Raw genomic sequence first — 24266 nt, 5'->3', positions numbered from 1 at the left:
CCGCATCACCATGAGGGGCGGCAGTTGCTTTTTCACTTCACAGAAGGAGGGATTTTTGTACAGCGGTGTCGTGTCTGTGTGCTTGTGGGGACGTTTTGCACCTGGCCCACAGGCTACACAAGGGGAGGGACTGGGTGCAGGCTCTGAGCCAGCCTCCCGCTCTGACGTTCCACCAAATAATAGATGACCAAGGGGGGCGGGGGGGGGCCGGGGAGAAAGAAAAAAAAAAAGGAAATCACTGTTCCTTCAAACAATTTCCCTTCTTATATTTCTTGTCTCTGGTTCAGCTAGATCACTCCTAACAATACTATTGTGTTCCTTGACTTTCAGATCATTTCATTGGTATATGCAGTACTATAAGAATAAAGTGTCTACTAACAGTGTGACCAAACAGATTTCGACCACTATGTAAGCTATGTTCATTGAACAAGCTAATTTTACTCCATAAGAATTAAAAATTTCCTTTCAAAAGCCAGAAAGTGTTCAACAGACTTTTTAAACAAGTTAATCGTAGAACTTCCAACAAACTTGTAGATACAGTATAAAAGCATGGCATGAAAAGACTTATTACTGTGAGCAGTAGTTGTTCTCCATTGCCATTACAAAACCTGCAGCCGCAGAGGACGGTCACCGGCAGCACCATCACCTAGCACTGGTGTTACAGGCGTCCCTCCTCTCTGCATCTTCGGCGCTGGAGTGACTGGTAGAGGGAGCTCCCTCCTCTCTCTGTCTCAGAAAATCCTCCGCTTCTGGGATAGCGTTGACTCGCAGTACATCTAAGTAGAGAAGGTAGTCCTGGAGACAAGCCGGCAACGGCAATTCCCGGATAAACCGGTCCGATCGCAGGCGTTCACTCGTCAAAATGGACCGGATCTCAAGACGACAAAGATGAGACAGGGAAGGAATGAAGGCTGAAAAATTAAAAACCAAGTCAAACAGTGAACAGTGTCCTCATTTCAGGAAGGCACAGCACTACTTTACAGTCCCTACCCATATTTTACAGCACATGCATTAATTTGAAGTGGACAACGTAGCCTGAACCGAGAATACCTACTTAAAACACGCTGACCATGAACTGAACGATGTAATGAGTAAAATCCATTCAAATACATTTTATCTGTTTGTTTGTTTAGGGTAACTGCTACTTCTGCTCCCCGGTTTCTGGACAAGCTATGTCACAGCCTGGAAGCTGGCACACACAGACTTTTTTTCCTAACAGCACTGCTTACCAAAATGGCTCTTGGGAGTCCAAGTGAACTTCTCTTTGTATTCTGAAAGGTCTTGCTCTACAGCTGGAGGAAGTCTCTTCCAGTTTGTGAACTCCAGGATGAAATTAAGGGCATTCTTGCTTACAGAGAAAATCCTGCGTAACAAAACTCCCTTAAAATATCATTTTACACAATACCATAAATATAATAATGGAAACAAGGCATGAAAGCTTCACTGATTTGTAACAAATCCTTAACAACCTACATCCTAAGCACAGAAACAGAAAACCATTAAAGAGAAATACAAAGTAATGTTGACAGCACAAGCCTTTACTAATGCAATTTTATCTACCTCTACTTCTTTTTAAAAATAAGTTAGACTGTAAGAGGAAAATATCTGCTCTGAAATTTAAATGGCTCAGTAACAGGGAACATTCTCCTCTGCACTGATTTCTTATTCCATTTCCACCGTAATTTTACTAAGAGGTCAAGACACCAGAGCATCATAAACATTGCCATCACTTTTGGAAGAAAAAAAAATGCACATATATTCAGCTGCTTATTTATTAAAACAAAACAAAACCCCTCCAAATTTGCAAGTGTTTCAAACTCTCCTTCTACCACAGATTGCATGTATATGTATTCAGAAATCAGTACGATTTCCGTTTCAAGTCTTTCGCATGTGTCAAGGATTTTAACAAATAGCTTAGGTGAACAAAGTGTGTAAGGAGGTTTAACTGGTTTAGTATGTCACGTGATGAAGAGCCGTGCAATTTCACAGAACAGCTTCTCGACTAGATGTAGACAATCCTGAATTGTCATCTGACTGGAAATCTAAACGCTTTAAACACACAAAAATACCAGACTAAAAATAATTTAATACACTTGTTTTTTTACAAGAGATTAATGTCAAAGTTATATTATTTCCTTTCTAGTTTTTATTATTTCATTTTTCATGTTTGACTGAACTTTCATACATTCACTGAAAGCCATACAGGAGAGAGATCTCATTGCCTAGCCTTCTTTAATAGAACGGCGATTTTACTTTTCCCACTGGTAATCAAAATTGTCAGTGCTCCAGACTGACCAGTTTACGATTGACTATACAGTTGCTTTGCACAAGGAGCCAGAAACAGTTAATAAACCACGTGCATAAATGTCATTTGCTATCTACTGTCCCCCTGTTATTTTCCAGGACAGAATAGTTAATACTGAAGTTAAGCTTACAAAAACATCAGTTTTGTAGATTACGATGAGCTAAGTGGTATTTTTAGAAGTGGGTATTTAAACAAAGGAAGTGATTGGTATAAAAGTATTTGTGGATTACGTAACAAAATATCAAAAAGCATCATAGATGATATACACGGACAGTGAGGTTTGTTTACTCACTGAATCGCAGTCCTGTGTTTACTTTTGCAATCGCTTAGTCGTCTATGAATAAGTACGATCTACAGAAGCACAGATACACCCGCTTCAGAGATGCTCCTCTTAATTACTGCTCAGGAAGCCACGGATGCCAGGTCAACAGAATCTCGCAAATGAATGCACGTAAAACTACCAACGATATCTTAACCATGATATCTTTAACCGTTACGCACGTAATGAGTTTATATATCTCACATTATCTGGTTAACAGCTGAGACATGGTAGTAAAATTTAAGTGTCATCTTCACAGACAAGAAAAAAAACCAGCAGAAAATACAAATACTCCATAATTTTAAATATAAGTTCAAATCTGTGTGCCTAATTAAATACAAAACATCACCAAGCCGTTATTTGTATGTGGAATAATTTAAACAGAAACAAATAAACCAACCAACCAGCCAGAGTGGAATTTTTGCCATGTTATTCTCTTTAACACAATCTCTAACTGCACCTGTTTTCTCTCCTCCTAGCCTCGGCCCAGCTTCACCTTACATTTTTTTCCCCATCTCTCCTGACCTTCTCGGTATTCGAAATTCTTTTTGCCATTGCCATATTACACACACGCTATTTGCAACTACATTTGGGGGCTAATAAGAGACGTTCGATATAAAAATTGGGAAATCATGCCTTTCTCCAGGGTAGTGATAAAGCACTCTCCATTCTGGCTTTCTTCCTAAAAGAAATTTGTTTTGCTGAATCCAGCCATTACCAGTGAATGACTTATTTCAGACTTTCCATAATCCTCATCACTCCCGATCACGGCAAGTGATTATCAAGCACTATCCTCCGAAAGCACGCGTTAAATAACATTGGCAATAGCTTTGCAGATTAGCATACAAAGTGTAAGTAAACAAGCTGACATTATCTGCTTACCAGAATCCGCACATTAAATTCACGGGATTAAAACCAGCCAAGAGCAGATAAGGCAGCCATTCCTTGTACTCCTCCTGCGCTTTAATTGTGTAAGTGATGAACTCCGATAACTGGTCCCCAGAAGGCAGCGAACAGCCCAGCTTCAAGAAGCGTTGAAACAAAGTAAACTTTTCATGGAATAGGCAATGTCCCAAGTTAATCCCAAGTAAGGTGATCCGGTATTTCAGGAAAATATCAATGAAATAAAAAAACCTGTGAACAGCACATGAGGAACAGGACATCCAGTTAGTTTTCACCCCAGAAAGCATCTACCACTTCGCTGCTTACATCCAAGAAAGCAAATTTCTTCTACCCCAAATCCCCCCACACCAAAGAAAAACCCAGCATGCCAGTCTGACTGCAGTTCTTTCTGGAAAGCATCAGTTTAAAATGTAAGAACTAGTTCAGGAGACCACCACGTGCTTGCTACATCGGGTACGGAGATATGGAAAAGAACATTCTGCCTCGTACCCCGATGCGTGATTTCACAGGCACCGTTTTGGATCCGGATGAGTCCCTGCCTCAAGCAAATCAAAATCACCTGCAGCCTGACCAGAGACACAAGAGGCTGTAACAGGAACAGTCACTGGGATGCACTTTCACTATTTAGAAAAAAAAAAAAAAAAAAAAAAAAAAAAAGAATTCTCTCCTTGATTGTCCTCTCCCAAAAAGGCCCTTTTAGTTAGCCAGATAAACTCAACCAAAATATTACTGTAGTATTTTCACTTTGGGAACATTATGAAACTAGCAAGTTATTTATTGCAATTACGGCATTGTAGATTGATGGCATGTATTTGGTAAAGTTTCAAAAAAACTTCCTAAGCCAACTGCGATCCTATTAATTAACAGCATGCAACTAGTACACACTTTACAAACACATATTCAAACATATTCAGCAAAGAATATCCCAGAAAGGTTAATTCTCTCAATAGCTTTACCCTGGGGGGGAAAAAAAAAGCGCATCACCTCAAGATCATAATTTTTAATTATAACAGGCTTTCTCATAAAAAATAATTCCTGAAATAGCCTCTACCCACCTGTGTACAAGCCTCAATTGTTCACAGGGATGAGAACACCAAGGCAGGTGTTTGGCCTCTTGTTTTCCATGTGGGACTGGTTCTGATTTCTTTTATTTAAGGAAGAAAAATCAAAATATGAAATATTTTAACACTTCTTAGATTCTAGAAGTTTGTCACCTGCAAACATTTTTTATCCAAAATACTAACATAGAGAGAATGTGCCTTGGTGTTCTCATCCCTGTGAACAATTGAGGCTGGGATATTCTTTGCTGAATACGTTTGAATATGTGTTTGTAAAGTGTGTACTAGTTGCACGCTGTTAATTAATAGGATCGCAGTTGGCTTAGGAAATATTCTGTTAGAATCTGAGTTTTAAGAAGATGTAAAAGCCTTTAATAAAGATATTTTCCTTAATGCAGCGCACTAGCCACATTACCTCACATCACTGTTCCTGAGGAGAAGTGTCTACAAAGGGTGAACTAACTAGAATTCTGGCAAAATCTTAAATGATACATAGCAATCAGGTGAAGAAGCTTTTATACCTTATTATATTTCCTCCAAAATTAAATAAATTAAAATACTTACTCTTTTTGGAAAACCATACACATGGGCGATCTGCAGTTGAAGTTAAGGCACTCTTGCGCATCTGGACTGTAGCCTTCTTTGAGCAGCATTTCCAAACATTCTGTATGACCACCGTACACCGCTGAATACACAGGGCTCACTTTGTCTTTGCCTTTGTCACAAATCCGATCCGTAATTGGTATTAGCAGCTCTAATATCCTGCAAATATTTACAAACACTATTTATTTTGTGATCTTACGCAATAATTAATTGTAAACTTATGGGCATTTTTCACATGGCCGTTACAAGTTCGGGAGAAAATCCTACCTGTTTTTTCACTACTGAGGTTGCATAAAAGAACAATCTTTAGCATTTCATACATAGACCCTTAGCAAACATCGTGCTTTGGCACGGATTTAGGCTGGCAATAAATATTTTAAGCTGAACCAGAGACAGATATTCCTATTATCCAACAAACACTTTTACAGCAATACGCATATTAAATAAGCAAACTGACAATGGGAGTTGCAAATAAAATTAATACTTACTTCTGTTCAACAACACTCACTGAGATAGTGAAACAGAAAAACCATTCTGTTTCATAGCTCACACCTCTGGTTCACATCCTTTCCAGCTAACAAGGATTAGTGACAAACACCGATTCCTCTACTACTGGAACTTACTGGTGCTGCTCAGAGGTCGCCAGTTACTTATTGTTGCAAAAGACAGGAAGGTAGCATTTGATTTAAAGACATTTTTAGTACTGACAACTTCACTAACTCATCTTCAGTTTCTGAGCTACTACAGCCATCAGTTTGACGAGAGGCATCAATTTGACACACAAACTTTAATGACAACTCAGCTGATTACCTGCTTTTGCTAGGGGTTAAGATCGAGGCTCCTACTAATTCTGCAGTTAGTTAGTGTCACCATTAATATATTTCACTTTAAGTGCTGTCACACACGTGCAAATCCCAGCATTCCTGAGACACGCTTCTCCGCAATGGCCTGCTACTCTGGGAACTTCCTTCCGCTCATGGTTTTCTGCTGTGAACGTAACTTACATCACTGGGACTGGGGAAAGCTACAAATGCATTTCTAGCGGGATTAAAGGAACTGTTTTGTGGCTTTTGTTTTCTGTCTGGTTCAGCCAATTCATTATTTGTATACGATTACTTCTGCTACTTAATGGTCAGGACTAGAATTCTACGAGCTGTTCAAGTCATGTTCAAAGCACATGCTAGTGTCATTTATATTCTAAAATATGAAAGTAATATGGCTATTGACTGAACTGGTATCTGATTCAGCACCGTGGAGAACCCCCTAAACGCGTCAGGATACGGATTAGACAGACACAGATTAGATGCTGAACTCAAAATGGTCATTCACTTTACTGGAACTACTAGCAAGCACTTAAAAGACAGAAAGAATTAGAAATGCTAAACTACAAATCAGCTTGAGAACTCATTTTCCTTCCTTACAGAGCTGAACTTCCTCTTTGTCGATTAGGTTTTTACTACCAGAATCTTCTGTCTGAATGTCTTTGTAATCACCTACTTTTTATGGCCCATTTCAGCCGCTGCGTGAATAGGTAACTGCCAGTTATCCTCGTTGCAGTAGAGATTTGGATCTGCCCCTTTTGACAGCAGCAGTTCCACACATTCTGTGTGGCCCTCCTGCGCGGCAATCAGCAGGGGAGTGGCCCTGTCCTTAGCTTGGCAGTTCACATCTGCACCTAACAAAAAAAGCCAAGACTTTACGTCACCACTACAGGACACAAAATAACACCCAATTACTGTTATTCATTAATTGGTTTTCACAGAGTGACTTCCCAACACAACAAGTTTTCCACAGCAATAAGGAAACACCAACTAGCTTCTTGCTAACTTTTTAAACAGTCAGTGGTTTAACACTAACTCTGTCAAAGATCAGCACAGCAGGAGATAAAATGCTGGAGGAAAGGCAACGGGCTAGGCAACCTTTCGATTGCGATTATCCTTTAACAATCAATCCCTGTTCGGCAGATCAGTTAGTATGATTTCTCTGGTCAGGGCACGGCACCCTCAGGCTTAACAGTTACGGCAATTAATTCTGGGTGTCAGGACACACACGCTTAGACATGTAAGACTTGTTCATTATCTGAATGAAACTGTTGCTGTCACTTTACGACCAGAGAGAGATATTTTCACTCAGCCTGAACAATATCCTATTACAAGAGCAATGTCATCAAAATCAGACCACTACAGTAGCGCTACTGAGGGCTTCTAGAAGACCCCGATGATCCTTAATCTTTCCATTAATCTTTTTTAATTTATTATTTCCTACCATCGCTTGCTGAAAACTACCTTAAACTACTGAAACAAGATTTAAGCAATTAAGATGGTTTTGCATACCCATCTGCATCTAAAATTACATAAAAAATACTAAAATTTGAAGTTATGACAATTTTAGTTCTGCTTTGGCATGTATCTGGTGACAGGCTGATGCAAGTTTAAGAACCATGAAGCTAAATGAACGATCACTCTTACCGTGGGATACAAGCAGTCTTAAACTCTCCAGCTTTCCATACTGAGCAGCAACAAACAAAGGTGTAATTCCAAAGTCATCCTTAGATTCCTTGCTTGCCCCTTTCTCCAGGAGTATTTTCATTATCTCAGTGCATCCCTGAAATAAATGTTTTTATTCTTAACCAACAGAAAAAAAACCCCAGGGAATAGGTATAATCTATTTTTCCCATGCATTCCAAATAGAAATAAGAAAAAAAAGCAATACAGTCAATATTCTAAAGGTGTACCGAAAAATTAATGGTAGAAAAAAAAGATTAAGACGAGTTTAATTCTATTTTTCACATCTGCTCATTTACACAACACATAGAAATGGAAATTAAATTAGTTTATTAGAACCATTAAGCTAAGATATTTCTATTCTGGGAACAGGTGATATATCGCACTGATTACGAGATATTAAACAGAACTCTTTCTCAAAAAAAATCTTGTACAATATCTGAGCGTGTAAGTACATGCAATATTTGTAATACTTAAATAATTATTGCTTCCCAACATCAACATCTCATCTAGTTTCAGATACACTCTTCAGTGCACAGCAAGCCCTTCAGCATTTAGACAACCTTAACGTTAGGACTCCTAGGCTAGGTTAGGAAAAATTACCTGATAAAAAGGCAAAAAATAGACAAATTAGCACTCAGAATACAGCAGGTACAGAAAAATTATATGACACACTTACAGGTTACCTGAAAAGAAGCTTGGTGCAAAGAATTCCATCCAGACCAAGAATGAGGGCCTTCAACATTTGCTCCGTGTTGGAGCAGAAACTTTACAATGTCTACATGTCCATTTTCAACAGCTTCAAATAGAATAGTGAAAAAAGAAAAAAAAAAAACCAATTCTTATTAACTAGATTTACAGAACTCATTGAATAACTCAAACAGTCTCACCGCTAACTTCCTGACACAATGATCGTAATTCTTTTAAACTTGCCTTACATATGCTTGCCTTTTACATTTACACCTCCAAAATAGAGTTGGAGAACGGAAATTTACCCACAAAATTTTTAGTTATGACTTGTTAAAATTCCACCCATGCTGTGCTAACGCAGGTAACAAAAGCAAGTCTCCCTCATCCCTTGTTCCCGTGGAACAGAGACACAATTCTGCCGCAGGCAGGTAACTGCAGCAGCTTCCCAAAGCCGTGAAGCCCAGTGGCTAGCTTAGAACAAACTCCTCCAAACTTAAACCTCCTTTTAAAAAGTTTAAAACTGTTTTAAACACTTATGTAAAACTAATTTATAATGTGTATATTTACTTTATGCTACTGCATTCGCTGACAAAGCCTTCTTTAGCACCCTGATTCATCCTCAAGTTTTTGCCAACAACAATTCTACCAAGGCACTGTTCCCGTGTAACCGCCAAAGCCTGATGCGGTGACAGATGACCTGCCAAGAGTTGCTGCTGAATAATTTTTAGAGTATTAGTGCACGAGCACACCAAAGGAGTGCCTCTGGCTTGTAGTACTCAATATCCAGCACAGAGCTGTGCCATAGCCCCATTACACAGTCTGGACTAACCCGACCATAAACTTCTTCCTTTCTAAAAACATCTTGGATATGCAGCCCTAGGACCGTCCCTTGGCCCTGTCTAATCTATGTAAGCACTTACACAGAGTGTTAATTATCATGACCCAGTGCGCTTTTAGTGATTATTTCCCCACAAGTGCTGCCTGTTACCAACTGTTTTAAGCAAATAACCTATTTAGTTGTTTAAAAATAAAATGTGAATAGACTTGGAAACAAAGGTAACGTTGCAGCCGTGATGTTTGCCTGGGTACGGAGGTGAGTAAAACTATAAGTGTAAGTAATCAGATGATTTAAACTCTTGAGGATTCACCTAGGAACAGTGCAGTGGTCGCTTCAGTGGTAACTTCATTTGGGTCAGCCCCAGCTTCCAGAAGAACACGAACACTTTCCAAAGACCCGTGGCGTGCCGAAAGATGCAGCGCGCACATCCCTTCAAACGTCTTTGAATTGATGTAGTCATCAGATGGAGCTACAAATGGGAATAATGGAGGGAAAAAGAAGCATGTTTAGCAATGAATGAGAAAACACAGTTATTTTCTTAAAATAACTGAGATGTGTGGCCTACAGCGTATCCACGAACATGCTGTCACCAACTCCTTCAAACAGCTGCGTCAGTTATTGCTGGCCCTACGCGGACACCCGCCTTGGGCAGAGAGGGTAAAGTAATATGAAATGTCATTCACAGGCTACAACATGTCAGTTTGTCTTTACCAGAGCTGGTCAGTGTCTATGAAACTGCACAGAAATCTACAAAACAAGTTAGAATTATGGCAAGAGAAATCTATTTAATTTCTGTTTCATATCGCAGGGGGATTTAGAAGAAAAATCATGCTATTTCACACGGAATTTTCCTTACCTGCACGAACCAGCAGCCTCAGACATTCACTCGAATTGTGAGCTGCCGCTTCGTGGATGGGCACCCACCCCCTGTTATCCGGGACATCGACGCTGTACCCCTGCTTAATTAATTTCTTCAGCATTTTCACGTTGCCTTCTCTGGCTGCCAGCCCCACGGCAGAGCACCGATCAGAATAGGCCTCGGTGAAATCCATCCTCGCGTACGGCAAACTCTGCAGGGGGAAGGTGGGAGGAAGAAAGAGGAGAAGAGAAGCCTGTTAGTGCAAGATATGTGTATGAGGGCTCGGTTTGTGGGTTTTTGGGGAGGAAGAAAGAGGAGAAGAGAAGCCTGTTAGTGCAAGATACGTGTATGAGGGCTCGGTTTGTGGGTTTTGGGGGGGGAGTTGCGGGGTTTCGGGGGGACAATAGCTCCCTGGGAGGCACGGCTACGGAGGGCTGGGGCATCTTTTCCCGGGCCAACCGACCTCAGGCCGCCTTCCCCTGCCGCAGCCCGGCCGCCGGCGCAGAGGGAAGCCCGCCGCCTTTCCCGCCCCGCCGGCAGTGCGCAGGGCCGGGGCGGGGCGGGCCCCGGCAGTCGGTCGGCCATGTGGGTGTTCGGTTACGGTTCCCTCATCTGGAAAGTGGATTTTCCTTACGAGGAGAAGATGGTGGGGCGCATCGAGGGATACAGCCGGCGGTTCTGGCAGGGCAGCACCGATCACCGCGGGGTGCCGGGCAAGGTGAGGCGGGGCGGGGGGTGGAGGGGTGGCCGCGGGCCTGGGCCTCCCGGCGCGGCGACCGCCATCCCGCTGCCAGCCGGGCGGGGAGCCGGCCCGTGTCCCGGAGCAGCTTGCCGATGCCAGTCATTCCGGCCCTCTCCGGCAAATCCCGAGCTTAAAAATTGCCGCTTTCACTTCTGATTTATTGCACTGTGGCGAGAAGTGTTGCCTGAAGCCCCAAAATTCATCTCCTTCTGTGCTATCGGTGCAAAAAAAAAAAAAAAAAACCCAACCAAGCAACATAACGAACTTCAGAGAGAAGAGTGGTAACAGAAATAACTGTCGGTCCATTCTAATAGCTCAAAAATAACCGGATTAGTTATTAATCTAAATAACCAAGGGAAAATGCCTCGGTGTGCGTGTCAGGCTTTGAGGAGAAAGGCTAATTAGTAAGTAAAGGCCAGAAGCGTTGACCTGAGTTAACTACCTCGCTGTTTTTCAGCTTTTTTTTTTTTTTTTGCTTTCAAATGAAACCTCATGGAGAAAATATTTACCATTTGTAAAAAAAAAACAAAAAACAAAAAACCAAAACCCACCAAGAAACTAAAATTCCAAAGTGAGCATTCCCAATTTCATGCGAAAATACGTATTTTTAAGCCACAGGATGAGAATAACCGAGTCTTATTCTGCTTTGGAAACCTGTATCACCCTCCCCATCGAAGGGCTATCACCCTTCTATAATTCTGAATAGCTCAACAAACGTTCAAAGCAACAACAGGTTACAGAAGCAGCCAGCAAGTTAGGTGAATGACATTGATGTGGCAGGACTGTTATTTACAGCTGCAGACGCTGCTTACGATTTCGTAACCAGAAACGCAAACTGATCATAAACGTGTAGGAACTGACACTTGCGTACAGCTCGCTAACAGTTTACCTACTGTGAACGCCGGTTTTGTGTCATGAAAGTGCACTTTCCTGATCCTCTGACCTGGTGACTCCACGCTGTATCTGCGGCTGGCTCGGTCGGTTTGTCTCACTGGACAGCTAGCGTTCGCTTTCTCAGGGGGAACACTCATTTCTCATCTGCCAGTCATCCTTTGTCAAAGATTATGTTTGTGTGAGCACTGGGGAAATGTCTGTTCCTCTCTTAATTTGGGTGAATTGAAAAGGATGTGCAGAAGTTGTTAGGGTGGGGTATATAACAGCGTGATCCCATCAGCCTCCCCTACTTAGGAAACCAGGCTTTAAAAAAAAGAAATAAATAAAATAAAAAAACACAATCAGTCAACAGAGAAAGTCTTACTCTTCAGGCTTCAGAAAGGAATAAAGCCTGGACAGGCCAGTTTTTCTTCCTTTCTGCAAGTAGCCTTGGTGACCTCACTGCATTACCTTCTGCCGGGAGAGATGAAATTCCAGGGAACGCTCAGAGTGACTGTCTGTGTGCAGATGTTGGAAATTTTGCAAAATGGCCACGCCGGGTTACTACTAACCAGCATATTTCTGCCCCAGTGAAGGTCATACCCAGAACCTTCATCTGCAGGCCTACCACGCCTTAAAACAAGAAAAAAACCAACCCCACAGAAGCCCACGCTGTGTTCTGTTTAGATGCTTGTTTGGACAGACTGAGGATACAGGTCGTTATTTATGTAGACTGGTTAATGCATTTTATTTTATATTTTATACAAAACACTTAGCATTAACAAAATACGCTTTTTCTGAGCGTCAACAAGCGAATGCCTTTTTGTATTCCTGCAGTCTGTGAGTTGTTACTCCTACTTGCAAGGCAAAAAGGCTCCCTCAGCGCACACCGAGAAAACACACAGCTGGGACCTCCCGCTTCACCAGGCCAAACGCTCTAGGATATAAAATCTTTACAGTCCCTGACGTCGGAGATTAATTACATCTCTTGTGAGCGAGCTACAAACGCGACTGCCCCTTCAGCACTAACACGTTTTAAATAAAACAGTAATAGCAACAAAATAGTAGCCAACAAGTTAAAAAAAAATCTCTCCTGAAAACACTCATTGCTCCAACATTCCACGCTCGGCGCAACAAAAACGTACAGAGCACTTTTACGTACAATGGCCGCAAGCTTTTAGCGCAACACTCTGTTGACCTTGTACTCGCACTTTGAACTGCTCAGCTCATACTGTAATCAGACAGTTAACTAGTTATAAGGTGACGTTTAATCACGGGGACATAGTTTACAGGATGTTAAATTGGAAAAAGTTTTGTCAGGACACATCAAGAAATGGTTGATTCTTTCTTTTGCATTCTTAAAAAAAAATAATACTGCGACTTATGCCTTAGCTGTATTTAAAAAAAATAAGATTTTCAGAGGACTATTCCAAGTACTATATTAAAGCAGCTTGAATTTTACCAGGCAATAACAATGTTCCCTGGAATAAAAAAGTTACTGGCTTAGAAAGACTTGAGTAAGTAACAGAAGTGTTTTCATAAATGGCAAATTCAAATTTCTTAGTGCATGTTTCAGGAAGAAATGGCATCAGAATTGCAAAGGGCTGAAGCCTGAAGCTGTTATTATCACAATATGGTTTGAACCAGACTACTAGCTTGTTGCTACCAAAACAGTGAGGTCTGGCTTCTTCTTGCAACCCTCCTCCCTCCCAGCTTCGGATCGCTCGCTTTAGCGGCTCTCCCCAGTCCCGCACGGCACAGCGACAGGCCTGATGTTTGGGGAATCTCAATTCTGGCTCTGCCAGAGACTCTCTTTGTTCCTAGCCCTCCACTGTGCTTAGAAAAAAAAAAAACCAAAAAACCAGGGAAACTCAAGGACATGATTAATCTAGCTCCAGCTGTCTGCTGCTACTGTCCAAACAGAAAACTCGGAGTTTCTGCATGCACAGAATTACTGGGTCAGCTTAAGGCTAAATCATTTTAAGATAATGAAGGGCTTTTAGTTTGTTAAAGGTGAAACGGAGAAAAAAGGAGGTTGGACTAAAGGATCTCCTGAGGTGCCTTGCCACCTCCGCGATTCCCTGATTTCCCTGGGTGGTTTCTTCCCGTTGGATGGCTGCCAGCGAGGAGCTGTAGGGGAAAGGACGGATAGATAGGCTCCTATTACGCTGTAATGAGCCATGGGAAAATAGAAAAAGCTATGCTTTATGTTTCAATAAACTTTTGCTTTTAAGGAAACCATTTAAGATTATTACATTCCTGCTTATTAGCAAACTTAACACCTCCCTTTCTGAAAAATAAATAAATAAATAAATAAATCAAGAGGTTGGCTGCGTCAGCCTTCCTGGCAGCAGGCTGCATAGAGCTGACAAATCCCTCAAAGACATCTGGTTTAGGAGATCACTCAAGTTTGCCCTTGCCAGTACTTGGGCACGACAAAAATTATTTTGGTTTATGTTACACAGCCGGACATTTATAGATGTGTTGTTTTCTTTACTTAGCTTGCAGGGGTAATACCTGTGTTTCGTTTTGGTAATTCCACACAAGACGAGGACTCTGCAAAACAGTACAAAAAATATCCCGTCCTTCCCTAGACGGGAAGATCATTCTTTCATCACACAGCCAACCTGAAGATTTTCCTTTAGTATTTAGGCGTCAGGTACAGGCATTCCCGGAAATAAAGAGAAAGCTGTTTCCACCACAGAATGTCTCTTTAATCCGTCATCTACAAAATCTCAGTGACCAATTTGAGTACACAAGTCAGGGAAGTATTAATGGCTACGGAAAAAACTGAGAGCTGTATGGAAAACTAAGCCACACGTATATGTACACACATATTTATGTAAACATATACACTTCTGTAATAAAGACAAATGGTGGAGCCATCCCAGTCTCACATTAACATGTAAGAGTATAGCTGCTGGCCTAACTACACAGCAGTCGTCACAGAGGCAGAAAAATAAAACCAAAGACAAAATTTACTGTTCCATGACGTTGTGGGAGTAACCACAAGTATGACGACAATAAAAGGTTCTGTATTACCTGTCAGAGTCTAACACAGTGACATTAGGGATAGTTTTATGAGAAAAGCTGTCTTTAGGAGAATAAAACCAGAAAGTAGAATGGTGAGGAAATGAATCATTGGTTGGGGAGGTGACATCTCACAATTCTTATGGCAGAGCTGGACCGTGGAAATACAAAGTGCCTGGAGAGGGGCGGTCATCCTGGTCAGAAAGAGGTGTGGAACTGCTTCTCTATAAAGGGAAACAAACTAAAAATAGCAGGAATACGAAAAACTACCATAAAGCAAGGCTCAACTGGGAAAAAAAAAAGTGAGAACAAACAAAACTCAGTAATTACATATTTAATCTCTGGAACTCACTGCAATGAGATCTGTCAGAGTACATAAAAGGACTAGAACTACCTGGGCAAATGGGTAGAAAAGGGGATGTGTTGGTAACTAAGACAAAGAAAGATGCAAGCATAGGTTTTGACACTCTGTCGGCGGCAGGAAAGCGTATCGTGGAGTGGAGCATCCCTATTTGTGTGTACACCCACACACACATACAGGCATGCCAAGAGCTCCTTACGGAGGTGCCTCTGCGCGTCTTTCTTTAGCAGTACCAGGTGCTTAGGAAGAGAGTTTAAAAAAAGACAGCGTGCTTAACTGGCTGACCGCTGGTCTTTATCTCAGCATGGCAGTTCTGACAGTGTGTATTCCCAGTCTGTTAATTGACCTGAATGAATGCTAGTAGCTCTGCTTTCCCTTACCTCTGACCAAAGACACCTGTATGCTAATTCGATGTCAAAATTAGCAATTTTAAACTACAAATGCAGCTTTCCATAGGGTTTTATGTTCTAAAACTTTATTCTCCAGTTTATAGAACAAATGTCAACAGTTTTCTTTTCAGTATTTACAAACTGGCTTCTTACTCTTCCTGCAAGAAGCAACTCAGTGGAAAAATAAGCCATTGCCAAGGTATCCTCCCTCTGCCCAGTACAAGAGAATGAGCTGGGAGGGGGGAAAGAAGGGGAAAATAGCCTTTTGCACAATAAACTTTTTTTTTTCAGCTTTGAATAACATGGTGCTTACTAAACATTTTTATCAGATTTCTTTGTTCAAAACCATCTAATTAGCTAGGAGCTTTTAAACCTAGGAGTTGCCATGTGTCATACTGTCTAATTAACACTTTCTACAGTCCAGTTAGTGCAAACCAAGCCAGAAGTGGTAATACCTTGCAAGCTAGATTTCTATGTTACATTATTCTGCATGCCTGCGTATGAACTTTTTGAATGCATGTGAGAAGGTTCACCTCATCATCAGTCCGAAGATAAAAAAAATGGCATAGTATTGTGGAGAAGCAACATGGCTGAGGAGGACGCACTGAGGATAGTTTGACATTAAAGAATTACTGTCACCATTTTAAATGGTAGAATTGAGTCTGAACAGCACACACAAAGCAAGGGCATTCAAAACCTCCCCGTTTATGACTGCCCTTAATTTAACTTCTGTGTTGCAGACACCTGCCACTTGGAATTTAACATTTTGTTTATTACAGTTTATCTGATACAGATCAAAAGCTATTCTCAGACAATATTTATACTGGACCCCAAAGAAATAGACCTTATTGAGACTGTCCTGGATTAGTTCTCTGACCCCTTCATTACTTTTAATTGTTTTTTTTTCTTGTTTTGGTTTTGCGCGTGATTTAGGATAAAAGCCTCTAACTGAACTTTTTTTTTTTTTTTTTAATTTTAGCCTGGAAGAGTTGTGACCCTGGTTGAAGATGCTGAGGTATAGTACTCCTGTTCTGTTCTGTAGTGTACAGAATGTCGCGTTGCATTCTCAGCCTGTGTAGTAAGTCTCTATTAATTTTTGCTTCTCTACAAGCAAATAATTGAGTTATCTTTAGTGCAATTAAAAGTTCTCTCAAAATTTTTTGGAGTTGCACCAATGACTCTTGACTGTTTCAAATCAGTCAAACAAATCAAGACCACACTGCAGTGATAAAAAAGGAGATACCCTTGCTTTATTTTTAGCTACACAGATAAAATGCTTAAGGAATTAAATGCCTCAAGTGTGCTTTTGGTTTCTACGTAATATTGTGCATTATTAGCTCCTGTTTAGAGAAAACTGTCATTGGCCCGAGTCTCCAATGGGAGAGGGAAGAGAGGGAATCCCATCCCGCTGCTCCAGGAGAGAGAATCCCTGCAGGTACTAGTGCCTCCAGAGGAAGGGTGGCATGGAAGCAGAGGGAGGGCAAGGCCACACCACACCGGGCCATAAGACACAGAGGATGGGTATCTGGGGAGTTGTCAGTTTTTACTTACAGTTGCTTATCTATACAATTACCATCTTGCTGTCCTACCGATCTATTTCCCTGAAAGAGCAGCCACAAAGAGAGGTAAGTTTAGCAGCAATTGAAAACTTCAACTGTTTTTTGCAGTTAGCAAAATCAGCAGAATGCAGCGCGCTGTCTCCGACTGTGATTTTCTGTACCTTTCTAGTAAGGGTTTTGTTTCCATATTACTGAACGGCTGGGTACGGTTATGTTACAGGGACGCCTGTATAGACAAAGAATGGTTATGTTTGTTGTGACTCAGTTTGTATTGGTAAGCACACTTATTTGTTACCGTAGGAACTTTTTTCCCCTTAGCAAACCAGTTTGGTTTGGTTAGGGTTTTTTTTTCCCCCCTTTTCTCCAGAAACTGATGTGGCCAGATAATCACACTTTACACATAAATATCGAATGATATGACAAGTCATTTGCTCTAATACCAGTTACTCATTCTGCGGTTTAAAAAGGTAACCTTATTTTGAAGATATCTTAGCAGAATTCCCTATACTGAACACGAAATGAATGAGCTAGCAGTATTTGTCTGATGTAAATCTGTCTCCACCACACGCGTATATAATTTGCTATCAACACCAAATCAGGTCTGAATGGCAGATTTAACTGCAGAGAGTAACACGGGCAGAAGAGGCTGTTTGTAAAACTTAACGCATTTCCTGGGATAGCTGGAGTGAATCTGCATCCCAGACAGCTGAGTGAATCTGCATCCCAGTAGCATTTAGTGGGTAACAACAGACCATCAGCATTTTTCTGTGCTACTTCAAAACAAAACAAAAACCCCATGCAAATCTATCCCTACACACACCTCACTGATTTGTTTATATGAAACTTGGCAGGAGAGTGTAACTAAACCACATCACATTAAATACTTCTTCAGAGACGTTATCTGTGAGAAGGATGAAGAAATATTCAGATTCTCAAAGACAGGAATAAAATTTATCCTAACAGTGCTTGCTGAGGAGCTGGATGTGCCACGTTTCATTGTGCAGAATGAAGGTTAATCTCTCAGCTTTTTCTTCTCTGATTCAGTTTCAGAGCGGTAACGTTACCACGCTCATCCCTCCCAGTACGTGTAACAGATGTGACACCCAGGTCCTTAGAAATGAAACTGCAACTGAACAGAGAAAGGACCCAATCAAAAGTACTTCGAATTTGGCACTATTTTAAAACTTCTAATTTTCAGGTACACGTTTTGCGAGGTCCTTTTTGCCAGCGCTTTAGTAGCCCTGACAAGGCTATTTACTACTTCAAACTTAATTGCAAACCCTTTGTTTTGTAAGAAAGGCCTCAGCATTAGCAAGAGAGTGGATGATCAATCTGCGTAATTACCATTTGGACTGAAAATTTCCTACGTAAAGCAGCCCTTTTAGTCTGGGACTCTCTACAAACACTGTGAGAAACAGCTATAAAAAGATTGAAAATGGAAGAAAATTAATTTTTTAAAGAGACTTTTACCTAAATACAATAGAAATACATTAATTTTTGAGTATGCTTTTAAACACTGCTTGGATTTTCTTTCCTTCTGTCCTTCTGCAGGGGTGTGTATGGGGTGTTGCTTACCGATTGCCAGCTGGACAAGAATGTGAAGTAAAGGCGTACCTGGACTTCAGAGAGAAAGGAGGCTACAGGACCACAACCGTCGCTTTCTACCCAAAAGACCTGTCAGTGAAACCCTTTGATGTACTGTTATACATTGGAACTTGTGACAACCCTAACTACCTGGGTCCAGCACCTCTAGAAGAAATCGCTCAACAGATTTTTAGCGCAGTTGGTCCTAGTGGAAGAAACACAGAATATCTGTTTGAACTCGCTAGTTCTATGAGAAATCTCGTACCAGAAGATGCAGATGAGCATCTCTTCTCCTTAGAGAAACTAGTAAGGGAACTCTTGGAAAAGCATCGAAACCTAAATTGTCTATAAAGTAACTTCATTCTTTTAATGATCTTGCTTCATCTTCAGAGGAAGCGTTTTGTTGCACAGTGGGTTATATGACTTGGAGGCACGTTTCTCTGTACTATGCTGGCTTATTTATTTTAATATTGCATTCAAAATAGTAGTTGGTTATTAAAACACTCTTACAGAAATCATTCTTTCAGGACTCTACAGAAAGGGGAGCAGGGGAAGTGGTTTAGGTTTGAATTTGGTGTATTGGGTTTTTATCCAAAGATTACATCTTTATGAAAATCCCGAGAGAACAACTTTAGCTTTTTTTTTTTTAAATATAAATTATTATTTCAGGTTTAAAATAAATCTTTAGAATATTTTTAAGATGAAAATCTGCATTCAGATACCACTCTCATTGATTTAAGTGATAGTTCTTTCTGATTCAAGACCACAGGCGTGGAGCTCAGTGCAGGCAAAGAGATAAATGTTAAGTAGTTGTTGTAAATTGCATAGTAAGTGCGTAGTAGAACATTTATATCATCAATGTTCAACTTCACTGAAAGTTATTCCACTGAATTAGTCATCTTACCCTTTATATACTAGTTTGTCCTTAAACACAGAGGATAAACGGTTTCATTGTCAAGGAGATAATTCTTTCCCTTTGCTCACTATATCAAGCCCCTGAAAACCAAAGCACAGGGTACTTTGACACAAACAAGCCGTGACATCTCAGTGCCTCCTTTTATTTTTTAAGATTAATATAAAGAATAAAGCCCAAATGTTAACTTTAACTGAGAGTATGACTTGAAGCCACAAAGCGGCAAGAACGTTCAGAAACTCTCATCTCCGTTATTTGCCTTTAGATGATGTTGTAACCCCATCTCTTAAAAAAAATTCACCAATCTCTGAGGACAGATTTTAAGCCGGTAATTTTCAACCCCTGTTTCAGGGGTTCACGGACAAAAGGTTATTAAGAAAGGAACCCTCTTTTCGGTGAGCTTACATGTGTTGTATGGACATCCAAACAAAGAGCATTAGAAAGCGACCAGCTTAGGCTAGCGGGCTTACGTTACGCAAAACGTAAGTGAATGGAGTTTCCGCCCCAACAAGGGGTTTTGTCTTGCTTCTCAAACATTTAAGTTATTTCTGCTAACTTTTAACAAAGTCTATTTTTGTATGTTAATATGCAAAAGGTCCTATCTCAAACACCACATGCTGTCACATTTTCTCATGCAGAGAATGTCTAGGTGTTTAGGAGTAGCTCGGAAGCCTATACTTTGTGTCAGTAACTGCAAAACCCATACGTTTCTGCTGTACGGGTTGTCCACTTCTCTTCTTTACATTTTCCTGGTTTATGTTTGTAACTACTTGAAAATATCAGGGTTATCAAAATAGCAAGCTGCTATTATTTCACTTGGCCACCAACAGGAACATAAACGATTGTTAATAGGAAACCTTTGAGAAAGGCGGCGAGATGAGCAGAAAATAGGATATTAAAATTCAAACCTAAATTTGAGATACTTAGACCACTTAAAATATTTAACCAAGAAAGCTGTATTTTTTTTGTACCAGATTATAATTTTAGTATGCCTCTGGCATCTCTCAAGCACTGATTCATTGAGGAGGTTAAAAAAAAAAAGTGTATAAGTTTTTAGAAGGTACTGTTTACTATTAATAGTTGAATGTCGCTGCTTTAAGAGTACAGGATGGGGTATCAGTTGAAGGACTACTCTAAACTGCAGAAGCAAACCCTCTGGTCATACGAGCAAAATAATCCTTTGTACTGAGGCCCCATTCTTCCATTAGTACACTGGAGTTACGACCGTCCTTCAAAGGTCTTGATTCCCCACTGCACTGTGCTGGTTTAAGATCGCCCTAACTGAGCGAAAAAGCCACTCCAACTAATTCAGCTGCACAGCGGGAAAGAAGTACGGCCAGAACGTCCAGGTGGCTGTACGTACTGACAGTCAGTGAGACTCCAGAAGCTGGAGCTGTTTGAGTGACTTCCCACGCCAAAGATGGACCGTGGTCACCATCACCCACACCACCATTAGAGAGCAGGCTCCGCTACGCATGCGTTGATTCACCTTGACGTAAAGAGTAACTCTTCAGTGTTACTGGACACTTGACTTTTGTTAGAAGTGTTGCGTGTTATTTATTTCAGGAGTATTTAAGTGTTGAAAAGAAGAGTAACCTCAAGAACACCCAACCAACAACAGCACTACTTTTCTTGTGCTTGCTTTAGATTTAAGCAAGCGGTAGTGAAGTTCAAACACGTACAATGGCATGTCCACTCTATACATTTTTAAAAATTCTTTCCTCAAAGACTTAATCTTGTTCCTTAAAACAGGGCAGGGGGATGCTTGCACTCACTAACGATCCAAAACCATCAGTGATGATTCCCTTTTTAAAACTTAAATACAAGCACGGTGTTGGGGTATTGTGATTATATATGGCTCTACATGTTGTGTCTTTAATTACATGCAGGACATTGTTGGTTCATTTGCTGTCCAGATTCATAAAACTTGTGGTACTGTCTGTAATGATACATTCCAGTTTGTGCATTCAACTTCAGTACAATAAAAATGCATCACACTTACTAGTGGTGTTGGACAAAGGAATTTCCAGAAGTGTTACGTTTATTTAGAGTGTATCCATATTAGGATGGACATCCATGTGTGTCTTAATTGCATCTTGTTTTGACATGCTGTTAGATCTAATGACAAAAAACACTATTCAGGAGCTAGCTACTGTTACACAGTCTTAAACTGTGTCGACATTAGGAATTAATTGAAGCACTCGAAATATGTATTGGTTCTTGCTGTATGGGATTTGAGCCACAACTCTGCCTACAGCTTCAGTCACCAACAAAAGCTCAGTGTGCTTTCAGATCTGTTACTCACCACAAAAAAAAACCTAACGTACCCTTTTTATATGCCATATGTTTTGATTTTTTTTTTCCCTACAGGTTAGAACTAAATCTAAATTTGTGACAAATTGTAGAGATTTTAGATATGGCTTCATTATACAACCACACACACAAACAAACACTAAGCTACCTCAACTTGTTTCCAGCCACTGTTTAAGGAGACAATATCCATCCACGTTGTCAGATTTTACTCCCTGGGATCCACAGACTGGCATCACCGAGCGGTTGGCAAGCACCTCTGTCCTTCCACGCGTGAAGGAAGCAGTACATAGCAGTATGCAACCACATGTGACTGCACAGTGAAATGTCTAAAGCCATTAGTAAGAAAAAGGAACTTGCCCAGCAGTTGAAAGGGATTATCTTTGAGGAGTACCTAAGCTGATACAGCTGTAAAATATTTCGGAATCTCCCAAATAAAAGTCCTGTATTAATTTAAGTTATGGGGGAAAAGATGTAAGGTTTGTACTAAGACTGCAATAAGACAGTTTGATTTGTGTGGTATGTGGTCTTTCTAGACTAGACTGCTTTCTAGAAACTAAAATTTGATGAAAATCCTTCACAAAGATAACTAAAGTGCAGTTTAGTTGCACAGAATAATACAATGTTTGGTAATTCTTAAAATCACTTTAACACATTCAGTAAAACAATTTTCACCACAAATGCAAAAATAACATTGTGTCATACTGCAGGTCTTTAAGAACTGACAAAAACCAGGAAAAAATACAGTCTTAACAGAAGCTGTACAAGTCTGAACATTTCAGGCAATTTTGCTAAGAAGCATAAGAAAAAAAATGTACTTGTTTGCTCAAAATATCATGGATAACTTACCCCTTACAAGCAGGAAAAAAAAAAACCATTTTGAACACCACTTACCCTCAAAAGCTAAAGCAACACAGTTACAAAACTGATTGTGGAATCATAGAATCATAGAATCATCCATCAGTATTATATGACTGCTTTACATCATTATTTCCTCAAGTTCGTCACGTCACCAGTTTAACTGTGATTTGTATCCCTTCCCATCCCTTCTTTCTGGTATACAGGCTTTACTCAAACTAAGGACCTGAGGACATTGAAAGAACACAATCCTACAGCTCCCCCATCCGATCTGTTTTTGTATGTCTGTTTCTTGTAACAACAACAACAAAAAAGTCCTTAGGAACTGATTTTGCACTCTGTTCTGCCAAGCTGCTTGACTGGCAGGGGGATGCAGATGGACACCAGGATAGCAAGCCCCAGCAGGGCCCTGTATCTTGACTTTCTACCACGCAAGTACGTAATTGTCACAAGATTAGAAAGAGACTGTTTTTCAAGTAATTATGCTTCTCTAACAGTCTTCTACAAGAGCTGGACATGGACTGCGCGCTCACTTTGATGACCAACTACAACACAGCCCCGATTATTCCAACTTCACACTCCCTCAGTATTCCCACATTAAAGCCATCTCCTTGCTCCTCTGCCTTTTTATTCAAGCAGCTCCCTTTCAGTTGTTCCCCACCTTGATCTCAAACAAACGTCCTGCCTGCGTTCTTCTGGTCTTTTACAACTTGGGTCTCTTCTTTGTGGGGATTCTCCTGGCAAGACAACGATGGCAGCAAAGCGCAAAAGTATTGACTAGACCTGACGCAGCCGTTTAGTAAAGTTTTAAGCCACCTCACACCTGGAAATCATTCTTCTGACCAAAGCAAAAGTCAGCCCAGGGGTTACAAATCATTTACTCAAAACAGTTCGGACTCAAGACGGGTTTTTGCCAAGTGTAAAGGCGAAAGCGCAAACACACACACACGTAGCTGTGGCAAAACAGCGACGAAGCACGGCCTGAATGCAAACACCTTAAACCCAACCACCTGAACTCCCGGCGCGCCATCCCCAGTTACCTCTCTCCACCGGGATTTTTCCTGGTATCATCTGCTCTCTTGGCCTTCACACGCCTCTCTCATTCAACATTTCAGCTCCTGCTCTGCTGGTATTTATTAAGAATCCCTGTATTCTGCTGAAAACCTCACCACCGCCGCAAAACCCTCCAGCACGTTTCCGCGGTGCTGCAACAGGGCCTCTCGTTTTTGGGGTGACTTCCGCGGGATTCGGGCCAGGGGAGCTGCGGCAAGAAGCTCCTCAGCGCCTGACAGGTGGTACTCAGTAAAAAAAAAAAAAAAAAAAAAAAAGGGGGACTAAAACGGGAGAGGCGGTTACTTTTCGGAAAAGCCCACGCCACGGCGGCGCGGGGCCGGTTGCGGAGCCTGCAGCCGGTATCCTCAGGGCCGGCTCCTCCTGTCCCAGCCACGCAATAACACAACACCCCCGGGGGGCGGCCCCTCGGAGCGCTCCCCGGCTCCGCCGCCCCCCCCCCCGCCTTCCCCGCGCAGTTGCGGGTTATCCACACCGCAGCGGCGGCTCCCGCGCCC

General features: G+C 41.1%; 2 protein-coding genes across 4 annotated transcripts; one reads left to right on the top strand and one right to left on the bottom strand.

Annotated features, from left to right (window-relative positions):
- Positions 1 to 642: 642 nt before the first annotated feature.
- On the bottom strand, positions 643 to 24258 carry ASB3 (ankyrin repeat and SOCS box containing 3). Of its 3 annotated transcripts, none has more exons than XM_086744227.1 (10): positions 23739 to 24258; positions 10077 to 10290; positions 9531 to 9689; positions 8379 to 8491; positions 7657 to 7792; positions 6686 to 6863; positions 5150 to 5347; positions 3507 to 3758; positions 1230 to 1363; positions 643 to 911 (listed from the first exon to the last, which is right to left on the bottom strand). In XM_086744227.1, exons 2-10 carry the CDS (start codon positions 10270 to 10272, stop codon positions 643 to 645), a joined length of 1635 nt encoding a protein of 544 aa, XP_086600353.1. In that variant the 5' UTR covers positions 10273 to 10290; positions 23739 to 24258. The 3 variants fall into 3 exon arrangements, with proteins under 3 accessions (XP_086600353.1, XP_086600355.1, XP_086600354.1); XM_086744229.1 differs by lacking the exon at positions 23739 to 24258 and adding an exon at positions 10714 to 10775; XM_086744228.1 differs by lacking the exon at positions 10077 to 10290.
- On the top strand, positions 10663 to 21272 carry CHAC2 (ChaC glutathione specific gamma-glutamylcyclotransferase 2). The gene is made up of 3 exons (XM_086744232.1): positions 10663 to 10797; positions 16454 to 16489; positions 18585 to 21272. Exons 1-3 carry the CDS (start codon positions 10663 to 10665, stop codon positions 18966 to 18968), a joined length of 555 nt encoding a protein of 184 aa, XP_086600358.1. The 3' UTR covers positions 18969 to 21272.
- Positions 24259 to 24266: the final 8 nt, after the last annotated feature.

The sequence above is a fragment of the Chlamydotis macqueenii genome, chromosome 3 (genome assembly GCF_036417535.1).
Source record: "Chlamydotis macqueenii isolate bChlMac1 chromosome 3, bChlMac1.mat, whole genome shotgun sequence".
Classification (NCBI taxonomy): Eukaryota; Metazoa; Chordata; class Aves; order Otidiformes; family Otididae; genus Chlamydotis; species Chlamydotis macqueenii.
The sequence above is the reverse complement of the archived record's forward strand: the minus strand, read 5'-3'. Positions and strand labels throughout refer to the sequence as shown.

What these genes read in the sequence shown, in the direction of transcription:
- ASB3 (XM_086744227.1), bottom strand. Translation starts at nt 10,272, where the DNA reads ATGGATTTCACCGAGGCCTATTCTGATCGGTGCTCTGCCGTGGGGCTG. An exon ending in GAGGCTGCTGGTTCGTGCAG is followed by an intron (nt 9,690 to 10,076) that starts GTAAGGAAAATT and finishes TCCCATTTGTAG; the next exon opens with CTCCATCTGATGACTACATC. An exon ending in GACTCCCAAGAGCCATTTTG is followed by an intron (nt 912 to 1,229) that starts GTAAGCAGTGCT and finishes TTAATTTTTCAG; the next exon opens with CCTTCATTCCTTCCCTGTCT.
- CHAC2 (XM_086744232.1), top strand. Translation starts at nt 10,663, where the DNA reads ATGTGGGTGTTCGGTTACGGTTCCCTCATCTGGAAAGTGGATTTTCCT. An exon ending in ACCGCGGGGTGCCGGGCAAG is followed by an intron (nt 10,798 to 16,453) that starts GTGAGGCGGGGC and finishes TTTTAATTTTAG; the next exon opens with CCTGGAAGAGTTGTGACCCT. An exon ending in CCCTGGTTGAAGATGCTGAG is followed by an intron (nt 16,490 to 18,584) that starts GTATAGTACTCC and finishes GTCCTTCTGCAG; the next exon opens with GGGTGTGTATGGGGTGTTGC.